Raw genomic sequence first — 19,185 nt, 5'->3', positions numbered from 1 at the left:
GCATGCAACTTTTATTTCTCGGATTTTGTGTTTGTATTCACCGTGGAAGCATTATTTAATATGTGCTATCTCGATGCGAAAAGCAAATCACAATTTATCTTTCTGCATTTCACGAGCGCTGTAAACTTTTTAAGCCACGGCAGGACACATTCGAAATTTGCTTGAGCGAGAGAAAAACTTGTGCGGCATTTTGTGACACATTTTCGCCGCGAATGAGCGATTAGATTAAATAAAACTTTGCCTCAAATACAACAACAAATTTGCAACATACACGGTATGCATGAGCATGTCAAGAAGAAGCTAGTTGTCACGTGTCTACCCTCGCTTGCGAAGGATGTATGGAGCTACGGCTCTGCTGCCGAATCGCACCGCGTCATGCTGGATTTACCGCTTTGTGCCATAACTTTATACGAGGCAGGAAGGCAGTTTTGAAAATGTGTAAATGTGCGCAGCTTTATTTTAATATTCAAAACTCTCCCAAAATACAAATGCCACAAGCAGCAAAACTTTTGCGCGCTTAGCAAAATTTGTTTCCTCATTTTATAGTTAACTTATCCCTAAATTATAAAGCAGTAACACGAAACGAGACTTTTTGTTATGAGGACCCCCCCTCCTCTCCTTCGCGCCCAAAAAATTATAGAATTGTATCCAGTTTTTCGCTTCAGCAAGCACATATGAACTGCCAGAAGGAGGGATACGTGGCGCGCTGTTTTGGACTCGGCTATAACCGCGTAAGCGGTGTCTACGCCAGTCAAGAAGAAGAAGAATAAGCACATATGAATAAATTTAATGGATCTTCTGGTTTGGGGAGCTTTCGAGTAGCGATACAAAAAAGCATCTTGCTATACTTTGTAAAATTTTAATTTCACATGTTCAACCTTTATCAGCATCTGAAAATGAAAACGTATTCCAAATTTAAGTATTAAAGCATCAAAATGACAGAAGTATGACATGAGATTATCATTTCTCTCACAGTACATTCAATTCGGGGTTTTATTCTCACTAAAATGTCTATCTAATATATAAAGAGTAATGGTGGTTAATCTGTTTGTAGTAAGAAGATGGTCTGAAATATTTCGGTAAAGTGCTTGTGAAGTATTATATATATAAATATATGTTATTCTATCTGTTATTAATTTATGAGAAGTTCTAAGACCATACTAGTCATGACTCCAGAAGAAAAGAGCTAATGTTAGAAGATTTATAAGAACAAAGTAAATAACTCATGAATCTGAAGGAGCAATAAAGGTCCTTTGATACAATCACAATGCTTCGTTTACCGTACCTTGGTTTCCAGTGCTTCAAACTCTGTTCAAAGTTGGAGTGTTCTATGTTAAATTAGTATTTTATTGAAACTATACACCATTGAACCAATTGTTAAGCATTCAACTAAGTTCATCTAACAAATGTTTCAAATTAGTTTGCTTTGCTGTTGCAACAACTGCCGAACGTCATTTTCAAATATTGCTCCAATTAATTGCTCGCCATGCAGAAATTTTCCATCCGATTACACAAAAATGTAATTTCCATCTAATTCAAATATTTTTTGACAGCAAAACCATCGACACATGCTATTAGCACACACTCACACACAATGGAAGATACGCAGAACAATTAACAAATGGAACTCCGCCGATTGACCCCACAATTTTTAGAACAACAAATAGCACAGTAAGTGAACTGCCCTCAAACTAAGTGCCGGATTTAGTAGAAGCTGCCGTTGCGTGAGATCCGCACTAATTTGTGTGTTTGCATTCACGAATTCTCTCAACTCACAGCGTGTGGCTCAATGAAAAATCAATAGGGACAATTAACGGACAACAGCAATTCCCGCCTATTCAGAATGTGTACTTATTGAAGAGCACGAATAACGGTTTTTACCACGAATCGATTTAAAGGCAACTGTAATTCAGCTTGGGATGGATCGGGATATGAACTTATTGACCGATTTCTTAACATTTATTTTTTGTTATTTTATTCGCCCAATCCTTCTAGCCAAAGCACTGTATGTGGCATTTGTGCCAATATTTACGTTAAAACCCTATTTAAATTAACCGACAACTCAAGTGTCGATGCTGTTAGCATTGCGCGAATAGTTGAAAATAGCCTCACATCTGCGCATTATTGGTGAGATGCATTTACTGAGAGGCAAATAAATGGAATAATCTAAAATTTGTGGAGGGGAAAACGAAAGCAAAATAGACGAAACTAAAACTTATTTGTTTTACATTTTCATTTTCATATTTGCTTTTGTTTCTCCTTTGGCTTCGCCTTCATAAACAGTAAACAACAAATTCAAAAATACAAAAATACAACAACAACAATAAAAGCCAAGCCAATTCGAATTCGAGTTCGTTGGCTCTTGGCAAAATTTTAATGAGTTTAGCTTCACTCCGATTGTTCTCCGGGTTTGCGGCACTTGTCGGTCAACATCATTTGATTTCGCCCCCTTAGGCCAGCTAGAATTGTCCACAGTCGCTTTCATCGACATTCTGTGTAAACAACGTTTATTGTTTTGGCCTGTTTGGTCTACAATTTGTTGCTCACAACAATTTTGTTGTTATTAAAACCGCAATTTCAGCAATTCGGGTCAACTGACATTGGCAACACGTTTTCACATAGGTACAGTGAAATATGCATATGGTAAACTAACGGTAAACGTTTTGCTTTCACATTTAAAGGTTTTCCTTCGGAGAAAGGCCATTTTAATAAAGTGCCTTTGGCCTCTTGTATTGAGAATTATGTATCCCGCGTGCTTGTGCATAAATATTTTCTGGTTAAATTTCGGAAATGCGAAAATTTACAAAACATTTAAGTCGGTTGACACCGAAGGCTGGCACAGCACATCCGCTCGCTGGCCTTCATTGCATGTCTCAAGGTCGTTTGTCCGTTTCATTTGTTTTTGTTCTTTTGTAAATATGTTTGTACACACGATTGCATGCATGTCAGTGCACAAATCGCTTGTTCAAATATCATTTGTCTCTCTGTTTGTCTAGCTGTGACTGTCTTCTTTTGCTCCGTGTGTGCGTGTCTCTGTGAATTAGATAAATATTTATTAAGCCAGGAGGAATTATGTTGGCACATTTGCAACATAGCTGCAAATACATTGGCTCACAATTACGCGTGGAAATTGAATAATTGACAATTACGCGTGAACTTGTCAAATTATGGGTCTTCGTTAAATCAGCTAAGATATTTGTTAATTATATATAAATTATAAATATTTAGAAGTGTTATATGACTTATAGTGAGGACTTCCTAAGATTAAAGTTGCCAAAATTTACTTCTGACTTTAGATCCATTTTTAATTTCACAGTACTGTAGGGCATGTTGCAGGTCTCAATGTGATTCAAAACAAACACTCAAATGTCGCTAATCAAACTTTATAAACCAGTCTCTTTAGGAATCTTTTGCTCTTGTGAGACATGTAAAGAAATTGCATGAATCGTGTTTGAAAGTTTCTAGACAGGCTCTGCTCGTCAGCAAAGACAAAGCAAAACCAAAAGCACTTACTAAAATAATCCTGCTCAACTTCGAAAGAAACGGGAGAAAAACGCTGAAATAGTTCAAGAGAATTATATGCAGTTTAAGTAAGTTTCGTTTAACGGTTTGTTCTGTTCGGATATACTCGTAAACCGAGTGTAAAGTGTAAAGTGTATGACAAAGTTGTCTTATAAGGATTAACAAATTACCAGAAGTTAAGGATATAATAGTATATACATAGGACCCTGCTGTTATTCATATCTAGCTTAACCAAGTATAATTTGTTCTTTATTCCTACTTGAAACTTTTTTTTTGATCAAATGCTTACTCTTCAATATAGTATTATTAGGTTGGCGAGTTTTACGGAATCCATCTGTTACACCAATTGGTAGACCCTGTAAAAGTTAAAGAGATTAAGAAAGCTTTAGCTTTGCTAAGGTTCACCGCACATACTTTGCTTTACATATCAAAAAGTCGTTGTGATTAACTGCCAACTGTCAGCTGTCAAAACCTGTTGTTTATACTTGTACAAAACGAACTCAGAATAGTCAAGGAAAATTGGTAGGCAAACGAGGATGTGTGTGAGCGCCATAAACTCATATGCATTAGTGTACAGACACGCAATAGATATACCGCATTGCCAGTCAAGGCTGCTTTTAGTACCTGCCGTGAGCCAGCACTGACAATATTCGAACTAACTGCCGAAATCGCCCGGAGTGCGGGGCCCTTGCTATCAAATCGCAAACAAAAAGCGGCAATTTCACTTCGTTTAAATTCTTGCAGCGATATACATTTTATTGGCCCCTGGCTTTGTTGTAGGATTCCGTGTATTTACTTTCATGAGTATCGACACCAAACGAACGATTTGTTTGGGTGAGCATTTGGAGTAGTGTCGGTGCGGCTTTGTGATGACATCGAACAAACAAAGGAAAAAATGTTGGTTTTTGGCACTTGGTCAGACACGTGAGCACCTTCGTGCATTCACACCGCTTGCTATTAACTTTTTCGGCCACAAAATTGTCCTGCTTTTGACAAACTCACCCACCCATAGTCTGAGATTGTGGTTGTGTCCAGACCCAACGGGACGGCATTCGCATAGATTTGTGCTAAGTTACGTGAAACTTGGTTACATTTCGGTTTTATTTGTCTCCCAAATGTTGACACGTTGTTGGTGTGCACAGTTCTCTGTTTACTTGGAGGGCCACTCTGCATGGATCGGATGGACATGAGTACACACAGAAGCATCAAGTGACTTTTAATTGAAAAAATGTCGAAAGGACATTTCATTTGTTCACTTCTCAACGGCTTTTGAACAATCGAGCTGTTGTTAGACAGTTATAAGTGAGGTGATAACACTTCAGACACCAACTACGTGTCTGTTATCGGACTGTTGTTGTTGGCGCCAAAAATGTGATCCCAATGTTTTATTAAAGTAAGTAGTACTATTAATTACTTTCTTCATAGAATTCAGGAAAAGATGTGGAACTTCGTTGAACCTAGTTAACCAACTCCACAGAAATAAGGCATTCCTGAGCGTTCTTCAAACCTTTTCATGTCATTTAAATGTGTGACTTATTTGAGTCTGCTTTTATGTTCGCCGTAGTTGCATCTATTCGCGCCATCTTTCGCACGACCACCACCACGCAACCTGCGCCATTAGCATACTCCATTGGACGGGAATGGCGGGAATGACACTCTAAACAGAATTTATATGCACCAAATTAAATAAGCCGTCGGCAAGCATAAATAAAATGAAGAAATGAAGAGCATTAAATGAAGCCTAGCTGTGCTGTGTGTTCGCCATATGGCGGCAGTTGATTGGACATTTGCATGCAATTTTGCTCAAAATGCTTCAATTAAATTACAAATTATTTTATAACGGCCTCTTGTTTGCGCGCTATTACTTCAGCGGTGGTTTTGCAGCAGCGAGACTTGGCCTCTTCAAAGTGAGACGGGTAGGAAAGGAAGGCGAAATCTCTTGGGTATGCGCGCCTTCTCTGTCATTGTGCAAACACTTCGTGGGCGCCGAGTTACATTAGCGACGTTCGCTTTGTTGTTGTTGTTTTCTTTGCATAATTAAACATCGCTTCCTCTGGGAGACGCTTGTGTATTCGTCGCTGACTCTCACCCGAAGAACTGTCAAATGCAAAACGAGCGCACCAAGTTAACTGGTTGACATTTGAAGTTTTCTTCGAATTCGACATGGTTGTCCTTTGGCATTTGTTGATTTTCCTTGTGTTTTTCCAGATTTCATTTCCAGCAACGAGATGTTTTGAAATTTGACTGAATGTCGCCTGTCACCTGCCTCAGCCTTCCACTGGTTCTCTTCTTATTTTCGAGTATTTTAAACGAAAGCGAATCGTTTGCCTATAAAGAGGAAATGTGCAGCAAAGAAATTGCAATAAAAGCAACCGCAAAAGACTGGTGCCGTCAGCACGTTTGGCGATTCCGTCAACCGACTCGTAATTCCATTTAAATAAGAAACCTTACTCTGATTGAATATTTTCGTGCTGAGAAATTGCAGGACATCAAGGAAGACGAAAGATTTGCTTGATATGTTGACAACGGTCGAAAGAGAACAGGTCGAAAGGATTCAGTATTGTTCAATACTTCTTGACCTATCAGAAGAGAAAGGAAGGAAAAATTCCTACAACTCAACACTCACGTATATTTACTTGTCACGAAATTAATATTTTGAACACTTTATAGGGACGAACGGCTGCTCGTGAACTTACGGAAGAATTAACTTGAGAATATTTCGTTGGAACTGAATGATTTTTACTATAGGTTAAAGCCATACATTTTTAACAGAGAATCTAAATAATAACAAAAAAAATATGGAAACTTAAGGGAAAACTACAGACTCTCTACACTCTTGATTGTAATTGAAAATTTTAGATCATCCTGTATTTTAAGCCAAAGCGAGTACACTTGACCACATCGATGCACTTGAATTTCAATCAAAAATTCTAACTCCATTTCGCATGTGGATGACATGCAGGGAATAAATACATTACAAAGTGCACTTCGCGCGATGCCAATTTCACTAACAGTATGTTTATCCTGGCATTAGAGTAGTTAATATAGCTGAAGTTCTCTGATTTTAATAAAAATGTGATGACATCGGCATTTAATATAGTGTGGCCATTACAGATTTACTATTTTTAGCTGTTATATATGAGTGTGTGTGTCTTTATGTGTACGAGTGCAATAAATTACTCAGCGAAGTCGTAACAGCGGGGTAATGTTTTACGTAGCTAATTAGCTATTAATTTATTTCTGTTAAAATGGTTCAGCAACTACAGCCATATGTCTCATACACGCTCCATAATTAAAAGCAATGACTAAAGGTGAACTCTGATGATTTTGGAATATACTGCAATGGATTACTTTGATCTAAGTTGCTCTCAATGTGATAAATACGAGTAAATATACTAGAGTTGTTGATTGTTACAAAGCAGTCGGACACCTCGAATTATTTAATACATTTTGTGATTGATTTTAAGATTAGTTCTGTGTTATGTAAAACCAACAAATGTTAACTGTGTCAATGCTACTTTGATGACATTCTATGGACATATATACAATAAATAATTATTGCAGGGCTTTCAAGCTTCAATAGCGATGAAATCGAATAACTTAGAATTTCGGTTAACATTTTAGGGAGTCAGAATTGAGTTTCAATAAGGGAGTTTTGTGAACCGCTACACTGTTCAGTTAATAAGCATTACCAGAGATAATCGAGCACTCATATAAGTTGCAATTAATAAATTAAGAGATAATCAAAGTTTATTGCTGTAAGCTCATGAGAGTGAGTGATGGGAAACTTTAATTTCATGTATGTTTGTATGTGTGTGTGTATTCTGTTTGGATATTACAACAAAGTGATATCATTTATTAGCTGTATTGTACACTATCGTAGTATTGAATGTATTATTTACTCACATGTGTTGCAGGAATAATCCATGGCTCAATAGGAGATTATCTGAAGAACAAAAGTTTGTTCTAAAAGTTGTTTATAATTTAGGCAACTTAATTATTTCTTTTATGTTAGATGTTTATAAAAAAAATATACTCTTTTAATTATATGTTATTATATATTAATTATGCATTGGCTTCATAGTCAAATACATATTCATATACTTATAAACGGATTCTGAATAATGAATTAACAAATATGTAATCCATATTCCAATTGCACATCGCCTAACTATATGGATACATACACATACATACACAAAAAGTACCTCGTTGCTGATCTGCACACATCCAATTAAAATGCGAGAAAAATAAAATCCCGAAATAAAAATCAATGACTCTCGTACAGTTCACGGGAAAATTAAATTTGATTTACGAGTGTGAACAAGCGAGTGACAAAGCCAGAAACATGTTATTCGCAAAGCATTAGGCGCTTCGCGCAGGGACGGGTGTGTTTATATGTTCTTGTGGATTCGACAGCGGATCGTGCAGCCGCCGCAAATGTAAATGATGAATTAGCGCAGATAACGCGGCGAAATGATGTCCCAATTAGCTGCAACAAATTAAAGCTGGCGACACACTCCGGCACGATCCCGCGTCCCATGGCACACACATGCGTCATATAGGCAATAATATGCATGTATGTTGGGCTGTGAAAATGAATGATTTTGTTTAACGCATATTATTTTGGTGAAAACTTTTGGTGCTGGCAAATATGCCTGCACGTTTGTGTTTAAAGTGTGTTTTGCCTCTGCCCTATGTGCCTTTACGCGAGAACTGTTTGGGAGTGAGTCGTGCACTGGAGGGTATGAGTTTTCTGCCGCACCGCGTTAAGGCATTAGTTTGAGGAGCTTTCATGGGTTAAACGTGGCACATGTGTTCAATACTATTTAAAGAGAATTTTCTTATTTTTTTATTGAAACATCAGGCAATGACCTTCCGTTTAGCCTTTTCATTTTCACTTGCTTCTTGCTTCTGTAGATTTGTGTGCTCTTTGAAACCCTAAATTGACCACCAAGCGTTCCACAAATCTGCGGTGATAAATTTCGATTTTGTGGTCGGTCATACAAATATACGAACATAAACATACTCATATATATAGGGGTATTTCTTCCGGTGGGCAATTTCTGATTATTCGATGGCTGCGCTTGCAGTATCAACGCATTCAATTCTTTATATGGCGCAAACTATCTCAACCGATTAACTAATGTGCCAAAAGTTTTTCAATACAGATTAATTCTCGTGTTATGCTTTTGGGTGTCGATGGCTGTGTGTGTTTCGAATGAACCGCAAATTTTCTTTCTATACACTTCGGTTAAGCTATATAGAATTTGAGCAGCTTTCTGTAACTATATATGTAGTTGGATATTTTATGTTTACGGAAAGCTAGAAAAATTAAACAAATTGTATGTGTTATGTTTCAAATTTGTGTTCTAAATAATATATAATATACATATTATGTTCTTATGCTGCAAAAAAGTTGGCCATAACAAACACTCAAACCACATTCTACTCCTATTTTCCCGTTATTTGGCACGACTTGTTTGTCAACTGTTTTTCAAGTTTTGTTGTTCAGAAATCGAAACATTTTCAGAGTTTGCATTGCGCAAATATGCACTTGTGCACACCCATACAAGTTTCATGCAGCAATGTTGCGTGAGCAAGCAGAAAGTTTATTTTTCACAGATATATGTTTGGTGCTATACGAATCGCAAGTCCCATCCAATCATATTCCGACTGAGTGGTAATGGATATGATTAATTTCTTTCCCAAATGATATCAGTTGTAAACAATATTGGATTGTTGGATGGTGACGGTTCTCAAATAGTCTCAGCTGTGGGAGAGTGAAGTGGCCATTCGATTTACACCCATAATGTACTAAATGTTTTAAGTAGTTAAATTACAATTGAGTTCTTTAATTATAAATTAAATTACTTACTTGTGGTAAATGAAAGAGAAATGTTTTATATTATGTAGCATATTTTAGCTAGCTGGCATTCACTAGGTGGATATAATTATATTTTCCATTTTTCAATATCCATGATAAACAATAAGCGACTCTATCCGAATCTGTCTCTTTCTCAGTTTACTGCTCGTGAATTGTTCTGGTTTCACTTCATTTTATCTCAATAATGCACACGTGTCAGTGAGATCTTGGTATACATACATACATACTTACTTACACCAACCATCAAACATGGAATCAACCATACCTAGCAGAAAAATCAACTATTCATAAGCCACTTTATAACTGGTATAACAACAAGGTCAAACTGGTCTACTGTTTATCTTTTTTTCAAACAAGCAACTTCGAGCGCGTTGATTTCTTACAAGATGTGACTTACAGAGTTTTGATCGGGAATAAACCAATCTCGTCCTCGTTCAAAATATTTCGTTCTCTATGGAAAAGTGGTTTTGGTTTAAAAATGATTCAATTGACTCAAGCTTAATCTTTAAGTCACTACTTCGATTTCATTTAAGACAAATTCAAGATGTAAGCTAGACCACTAGGTTACTTCCCTGCATTCTTCTACAATAAGTAAGTATGTGGCATTGTTGCTGATGTTGTTGTTTGCTCGTATTTGTGTAAAAAAATTTGAATATGAAATAAGTGGTTTGTAAAATGCAGTAAATTTGTCTGTTGATTTGTGTACGATTGCGTGCTCTCTCATGCGATTTTCCATACTGTTGTTGCCACTTTTGCTTTTCTGCTCCTCCTTTCACTTGTGCATATCGCACAAGCTGCATTTGGCTCTTGTGGCCGTAAATAAATGCATTAAGAAGCTATATTTTCCACTTGGATGCCACAGCTGCTGCTTTATATCCCGTTATTTTTCAACTTATTTAGTGTTTCTCTCATACACATGTACTTTGTTTAGGTCTCAAATTATTGGAAAGGATACTTTATACATACATATATATTTACAATACAAAAACAACACTTAAATACAATATTAAGTACTTAGTGCTAATGATGATCTGAGTATGGAAATTTAATTCATTCATTTAATAGTGGTATGGAGAAAGAGTAAAAATATGTTTTCTGTTTTTTTTTTTTTATAATGATAATACATATGTGAAGTCATTAATTCCATCTCCTCATTTACCCCATTATAGTACCTTCAGGAAGTTTATCAAATATTCCCTTACGATACATTGAAATATATATTTTGCTCAAAATATATCAATTTTCAAGATCAAATGATTTTCCTTATCTCGCATTTTCCATTCTGTCGTCTGCTATTTATGTTTCCTTTCCTTCGACTTTTATTGAAAGATTAATGGTTTCCCACAAGCCATTAAAGGTGCCGTGCAAATGCGTTGAATGACCGATCCTAATTTAATAACTTAAATGTCATGACTAAACTGACCGCAACGAACGTAGCGAGAAACGAGAAAAGAAAACGTGAAAATTGCTTTAATAAGTTCTTAATGGCTGCATTCGAAGGTATCAAACTGTGTAATAAAGGATGAAGCAGCTCGTTAGAAGACGGCAGAGGGAAAGGGAAAGGGAAAGGGAAAAAAAGAGAAAACTCAAATTTCTTCGCGAATGTCAAATGAGATTAGAATTACAATAAAAATGCCAGAGAAGGGCAAATAAAGTTTGATATCTTTAAGAGGCACTTAAAGTAAGTAAATTGAAAAATGAGCTCATTATAACAGACTTTACGATGCAACAACCAGCAATGAAGTCTCTCTCCATGAGCTCATATGCATGCATATACACACTAGAAATATAATTAATTTGTTAGTTCCTCAGGTTATTTATCTAATGAGGCAGATGTGCTAAGGATTCGAAAGGAAATAAGATATTATTTACTCCCAGTTTGTTCTTTAGACGAATAAATTAATGTTGTGTAACTAAATTCACAATATTTCAGTGGTTGCTAATTTATGCGAGATTAATTACACAAATGTTTGAAGTTGTATGAATTGTGTAATTACAATGCTCGTTGCTTCGAATAAGAAGATAGGCAGATGCAACATGCAACTTGCAACGTTAATCGGCTTGCGGCATTAAATGTTGCGTATACGCTATTCTCGCTATAATTTGCTCAGCACTCGCTCGTGGCATCAGCAGTTGTTAGCTCATATTTCCTTGCTTCTATTGCATTTATGCATTCATTTAACTAATCTCCCATTCATTCACCGGGCTGCTTGTGCGTTTCTTCCTAATCCTAATTCCTTTACCTGCTTAACTAAATTTCAATTGCGCTGCCACACTGCTCTTCATCGTACCGAGCACCGTACAACCTTCCTTGTTCTTGTTGTAACTTTTCTGGCTGTGATCTCATTAAATTTTCCATTGAGCGAATGATATAATTTCACTATGAATTCATTCTGTTGCTGTCCATTTCATTGCAATAAATGCCCAGAGCTGCATTAAGCTCAGTCTCAACTTCACATTTCATATTTATGTTGCCGGCACTCAATGGGTGGCAGTTGACTGTCTTCTGAAATGGAATAAAAAGCGCTAATTATACAAATGTATATTTTAGGGTGGAACAGGGACCCTAGACTATTATCCGAACCCTACTTGTGTTATTACATAGGGCTTGCATTCTTAATTTTTTCAATTCCGGAATTAGTATAGTGATGAACTGATGAAACAAAAATATTGCTCATCAGACCTGGCTATCGACGTGCAACCCTGTGCATTTCCATGCATGTGAATTACGCAGCAGCAGAATAATTGAAATTTCACCACACTCAAAGAGTAAAATAATTGCGTTCGTTAATTAACCAACACCGAGCCATCGAGCAAGTGAACTCACCAGGCATGCGGCGGCACTTTCATTTCGTGAGAGTGTGTGTTGCCTTTGTTATCACCTGCGTCGCCCTTAAATGAAATTAATTCCCCATCAGTCCTGCCGCTGTTGAGCAATTCACGCTTGCGGATTCGCCATTTTTTCACCATTCTCGTATGAAGGTATGTATGAGCAAATAAGGTGGCAGTATCACATCTGAGGGTCCACACCGCACCAGCAATCTGTCCGCCAGCGTCCCAGTGCTGCAAAAAAGGAAAATTGCACATATTATGTCCTGGGGGCGCGGCATTGTTGTATTTCCTCGGTCCGCGCTGGTGGATATGTCAACAACGCAAACCGCATGTTGCCGAATGCGTTCGCTTTGTGTGCGGGGGTATTTGTGTCCGAACAAGCAAGCTGGTCAACAGCGTTGCAGGAATGCCGATATCCACACATATGTACATGTTTACACATTCACTCTGACACGCGAAGTATACTTGTATATTGGCGAAGAATGTCGATGAGAATACCGTTGTTTGAGTTTCCTACCATTTTTTGTGGTTATTTCGGATTTATTGAACTCATTCTGCCAAGTGGTTTAGCGGGACCAAATGGATGCGAGCTTATTGGTACATCAAAGCTGGTGTGCGGTGTACACGTTTGCTACTTTGTGCATGCGTTTGAATCCAATTCACGCACAAATGTTTCCGATTTTATTATCTCGTGATATTTCATAGCGATGATAATAAACAAAAGTCTTTAAATACTTTAATTATTTCAAATTTCAAATGGATATTTTAAAGGCTTTAGGATATTTTATTTGCTTTAATTAAAATATTTTCAATATTTATGTCTTATATTACTATATAATAATAATAAATTTACTTCCTAAAACGGCATAGAAAACCGCCCTTGACGATAAAGACAGTTTAAAAAACTTGCCATAATCCACGGGATACATCACAGCATCACATCAACAGCAAATAAATAAGATTTATTAAGCTGAAGCAGATGTGCCAAAGTGGTAAGTATGTGAAGTACGATAGTGTGCCGAGGAACTCTTCAAAGTCGGATACGAGTATAATAAGCGGATATATGTGTGAGCAACATATGTCGGCTCATGGCAATCATGACGAATTCAAAGTTAGATAATATATTAATCTGTCTAGATAAACCAAAAGATCATACATACAAACATGCGAGAGTATAGATGTGCTCAGGAGAATGCGACAATTGCGGCTTGTTTGGCACGTTGCTTGACTGGTTGTGACTACATTCGATTCAAATGTCTAGAATAACGGGAATATTACTTACCCGCAACCACACGTGCGGCAGCCTTAATTACTGTTACATTCACAGTGGTCCTCTCATTTCCGTTTCTGCTTCCGCTCGGAGGCGCTTTGAGTTCACTGCTCCTCCTTATGGGAGGATCGATAAATTGCCACAGAAACCGCTACGTCAAAAGTAGTCACACACATGCTCGTATTTGAGCGAATGTGAAATTTGCGGATGCTTGAATGGATTTCAGCCAGTGTCAATGGTGATAAAGCGATTCAAAATCACTCAGTTAGGCAACAATGATTCATGAGAGTGAGCACCTATCGACATTGAGCGGAAATTTAACTGAGGAAACGCAGCATCAGCGATAAAGTTACACAAAGCCGTAACAGAATGGCTATCCTCGGGGCTGATTTAGGACCGTTCTGCTTTTATAGATCAAGCTTGAACTTCGCAAAACCAATGAATGGTATCAGGAAGTTCGGATAGTTAGCGGAGCCAGTTGTACTTGGCATTGCTTACATTTGTCGTGCTCTAAAGTGACAACGGCACTGACATAACCATCTGATATGATGGATAAATGTGATAATTGTATCATCTGACAAGCGGTTGATTAGCAGTTGGTTACTGAGATCATTAAAACCACATGTGGGTCCATTTATTGAAATTCTACGAGGTTTATTGTTCGACAGTACATTAAGTCCAGAAGGACTTTAATGATTTGGATCATGTACCGTATGTTGAATTTGAATTCAAGGTTATTGGAAATCTTATGCGTTATTTCGCCGAAAATGGCTAATATATAATCCATTCATACATACAAGTATATTTACGTGCTCTTTTGTACACAACATAAACACATATTCGTTCATTAATTGTATTAGTTGCACGTACTTCGAAAGTTTCCAGAACACTATAGCGTCGCATAGTTCACTCCTTAAGTGAGCATCTCATAAACCTTTCAAGATTCTACATTTCCACAATTCTCCACCACTTCTACGAATCCATTGAGTTTACCGACAGCGACATTGATTTATGTATAATGCATAAAGGCAGCAACTACAACTACATGACAAGGCTAAGAGTGCACCTTGCACTAAACTGGCGAACAGTGAAAGCTGTGTAAAATAACAAGAAGAAGAAGAGAAGCACCACAACAACTATGAAAACAAGTTGTGATACTAATAAACTCACCGACTACCGTAAACATATACCCCGCCTATCACCGATTTCCTCACACCCATGACAGTGCCACCCGTTCCGTGCTTACTCAGTTCAAAGAGAGGGACTCAGGTTGGAACTAGAACCTTCAGCTGCAGTCATATCCGCATCAGAAATGGCGACATGTCGCTTGCTGTGTTTAAGGTAAACGTAGAAGACAGCAGGTGGAGCGTTCGCTTTTGTTGTTGTAGGTTATTCTGACATTGCAACTACACCAGCCTGTGTTCAAGTCACGTACATTCTTAAATCCAACATGCAGCACTTGCGGGTGATTTCTCATAGAGCCACATTTTACAAAGGAATAATCAGTAGCAACAAAAATCACTCTAGTATGTGCGCATAAGCAAACGCCTTTACAACAACAATCGAGGTAGTTGAAAACCAACAGCTGTGACAACATGTCAAAAGACAACACAGAGAATTTGAATCCAGAGGTGCGTGGAAGGAAAAATATGTTTTTTGTGGCAGGTGGCAAGTGAAGAACGGAGCTGCAGTTATGTTATCCCGGAGCTCTCGGGAGTAACGGACTTGGAGTAGAATCGCCGGAACTGGCTCGGTGGATATATGAAATGGTTTAACAAATGGTTAATTTATGTCATGCTCCCATTAAAATTTTAAGATAATCGTTAAAAATCGGTTCAATTGACAACGACGAACGGTGCTTTCACCGCAGACGGAATATATTGGAATGATCTCACATTTAAAATTCATCTTTAATTCCGCTCATAAGTGTGTGAATTTCAGATAAATGGGAGGCGAGGCATTCACGAAGTGTTTGCGTACGAAACATAAAGCAAATAAAAGTAATGGTAATCATAATGGTAACACGTTTGTCTCACTGCAGAGCCTTTTAGATTAAAGCACTCCATATATTTTCACATTCAATTTGCCGGTTCGAGGATAAATATTTGTGTTTTCATATTTGCATACTTCACTCAAAGACATACATACATACATACATATGTATGTACTCATAACTGTGACTGTGGGCGGCTTTTCGCACAAATGAATGCACTTAAGTTGTAATGGCGAAAAAATCGCAGCGTCATTGCAGAAGACCGAAGGCAGAGGACGGAAGGCAGAAGACAAAGGAAAAGTTTCGGTGAAAAATGTAAAATGTATGATATTATAAAAAATTTAGTACCGTTACTTTTCACAGCCTCACATTCGTTGGTTTTGAATCTTTTGAGAATTACTGACCACGCCTTCGTTTCTTCATGTTGTATGTAAATATCCCCTTGAATGGACTAAGAAGATTTTTTGAGGAGCACGAGAGTCTGCCTTTGAGCTTCGTAGACGATTTGAAACTACAATAAGACTTATTGGTTTAATTATTATCTGTTATCTTATAACTTCTATGACTGCCAATAATCATACCTTAACAATTTAGCATTAAAAATCTGTATCTTAATACTCATTTTCTCACTGGGATGGCGAGGCTCAAATTCATTTTCAATGGCATATGTATCTTAATATCTACTTGTATATATAGTAGTACATATGTATATTTATCAAATACAATAAGAGACTCACAGCTGCAAGTTGGGAAACATAAAATTTGTTGGGAGAGTTTTCGAGTGCGTTAAATGTCATCATGTTTGCAGAATGGAGTGCTGTCATTATCACCAACAGCCATGAATGAATGTTTTTCTGCTCGCATTAACGCTGAAAGCATATTTGAGTACATTCTTTGCAAATAAAATATGCAAATAGTTACATAAGTACTTTGTGCGAACAGAATTTCTGTATATCTGATATCCACGCGCCATCCAAGTTCAGAAGTATCTCGGTATGCCTCAGTGAATTTATACTTTCGCTGTGAAAGAGAGGATTTAGTTGTTTTATGACACTTCCAATTGTCTTATTATTACACGCGAATCTCCGTTCTTTCCGCTTTGTATGTGCGAAATAACTGTGATTCTCTTTGCATTAAGTGAAAACAGCGCCTCAAGTTCTTCTTCAGCTTTACTCAAATTTCAATAGGGTAATTTCACATTTTGCTCTGTTTCAAAGTGCCTCAAGACTATTTCACTCATAGTTTTCATTAGGCATTGCAGAGAGAAATGCCTAAGATACCAGATTACTATTTACGAGTGATACTCCGTTCCGCACAAGCTAACCTAAACTGTCCGACACACTTTATTTCTATTATTGCAATTGTTTTTGCAATGAAAATAAAGACCCAATCTCAAACTCACTTCCGCATTTCCTGGTGGCACACATACATATCTGTTCAGTTAGGTCGTGAGGTGGCTACAACCTAAAAATTGACTTGAGAAGTAAATATCGATTGGACCAAGCGCGATACACGAGTATGAGTATATATAGGAATAGTTTTAAACTCACACAATAAATAAAATGTTTAGACTGGGCCAGTTGTTACTTAATAAGAGACTTGCACTTTGCATATTCGAAGTAAACGAGGAAATAGCTCTGTTCTACAAAGTGGTCGTTTAAATGTGTTTCATGTCATTTAAAATGCGCAATCCAACATAATCCTGGTTATTGCCATAGTAAAACCCATACTTCTCTTATTTGTCTTTGCTTCATTTACAGCCGTCCTTTAGATTTAGATTAACTGGTATCGATCTCCTTATTTGCAGATAAATATGTGAAGCGGCCACCGCGCAAAGCTTACGGGCGGCTTAGTGCCGATTCGGATGATGCCAGCTCGCAGCATAAGCACAAAATCGATGATCCCTTTGACGAGTTTGATAATTTCAAAATAATAACTTCGGGCAGCGGATGCAATAACGGCAATGACAACGCCAATGTCAATGGCAAAGGCAGTGCCACATGCCAGCATGGACACCCGGGCGAGAGTGACGGCGGCCGTGCGGGCGCAGCTGCCGTTAATGGCACCATGCTGCCATGTACACTGCCCGATTGCCAGGGAAATTTCGTTAACGAAGGCATGTGTCACCTAAATGATGCGACGGGCTGCGCGGGGGGCGGACTGGGTAGCAGCGCATCGAAATCGAACTCGTCCGCAATGCAGAGGCAGAAGGAAGTCAATGAGAACACCATTAACCGACTGCAGGCGATGGCGATGTCCGATGATGATGATTACGGTAAGTCCATTATACATACATAGAACAAACAAGAAAATGTGAAAAAACCATGAAAAATATGAAAATCATAAATAACAATAAATGAGGGTTCGAGCAGTATTAGCTTTGAAAATAAAATTGATTTGTAGAAGCTGTGGAGAAAGGATCTTTATTAAAAATATATAATAGACATATGTACATTTTTTATGGCTATATAAAGAAGGAAGTACATTTAGCCAAGCAATGTTTTATTGTTTTTGTTTTTATATTCTCGCAACAAATGTTGCTAAAGAGAGTATTATAGTTTTGTTCACATAACGGTTGTTTGTAACACCCAAAACTAAACGAGTTAGATATAGGGTTATATATACCAAAGTGATCAGGGTGAAGAGTGGAGTTCAAATCCGAATGTCTGTCTGTCCGTCCGTCCGTCTGAGCAAGCTGTAACTTGAGTAAAAATTGAGATATCTTGATGAAACTTGGCACACTTATTTCTTGGCACCATAGGAAGGTTGCTTTCGAAAATGAGCAAAATCGGACCACTGCCACGCCCACAAAATGGCGAAAACCGAAAACACATAAAGTGGCATAACTAAGCCATAAATAAAGCTATGAAAATAAAATTTGGTATGAAGGATCGCACTATTAAGGGGCATATTTGGGTGTAATTTTTTTGGGGAAGTGGGCGTGGCCCCGCCCCCTACTAAGTTTTTTGTACATATCTCGCAAACCAATAGAGCTATAGAAACCAAACTTTCTGCAGTCGTTTTTTTTAGCCACTTCCTAATACATTCCAAAAATGAAAGAAATCGGGTTATAACCACAAAAGTTAGGTTGAAAATTACAAAAAGTGGGTTAACTGACTAGCGAAAAACGTCAGAAACACTAAATTTCACATAAGAAATGGCAGATGAAAGCTGCACTCAGATTTTTTTACAAAATGGAAAATGGGCGTGGCGTCGCCCACTTATGGGTCAAAAACCATATCTCAGGAACTACTCGACCGATTTCAATGAAACTTGGTTTGTAATAGTTTCCTTACATCCCAATGATATGTTGTGAAAATAGGCCAAATCGCTTCACAACCACGCCAACTTCCTATATACCAGAACTTTGAAGACGATCTGAATCGTTAACTTTACAATATATAAAGTAAGCACTATTGAAGATATCGGTGCAGAACTTTGCACAAATACTATGTTTATTGTGTGGCAGCCCCATTCTAAAAATTGCCAAAATCGGACCATAGGTTTTCAATGCCCCATATATCGAACACGAGGACCTCGGTGCTTCTAACCTAATATTATGGTTTCCAACTTTCAATGGACTTTATACAATATATATGACGAATATGTGGGTCAAATTGTGTATTATATAGTATAAATAAAGTTAAATAAATAAATTGCGAGAGTATAAAATGTTCGGTT

General features: G+C 37.5%; 1 protein-coding gene across 3 annotated transcripts in view; it reads left to right on the top strand.

Moving 5' to 3' along the window:
• Positions 1-19,185, top strand: part of LOC105220715 (uncharacterized) — a 134,698-nt gene that overhangs the window by 110,117 nt on the left and 5,396 nt on the right. For all 3 annotated transcript variants that reach the window (XM_054230438.1, XM_054230437.1, XM_054230436.1), the window contains exon 2: positions 17,312-17,779. In XM_054230438.1, the coding sequence (XP_054086413.1) occupies positions 17,312-17,779 (468 nt within the window). The remainder of the gene's footprint in view (positions 1-17,311; positions 17,780-19,185) is intronic.

The sequence above is a fragment of the Zeugodacus cucurbitae genome, chromosome 2 (genome assembly GCF_028554725.1).
Source record: "Zeugodacus cucurbitae isolate PBARC_wt_2022May chromosome 2, idZeuCucr1.2, whole genome shotgun sequence".
NCBI classification, from domain to species: Eukaryota; Metazoa; Arthropoda; class Insecta; order Diptera; family Tephritidae; genus Zeugodacus; species Zeugodacus cucurbitae.
This window is presented reverse-complemented; position numbering and strand designations above follow the sequence as displayed.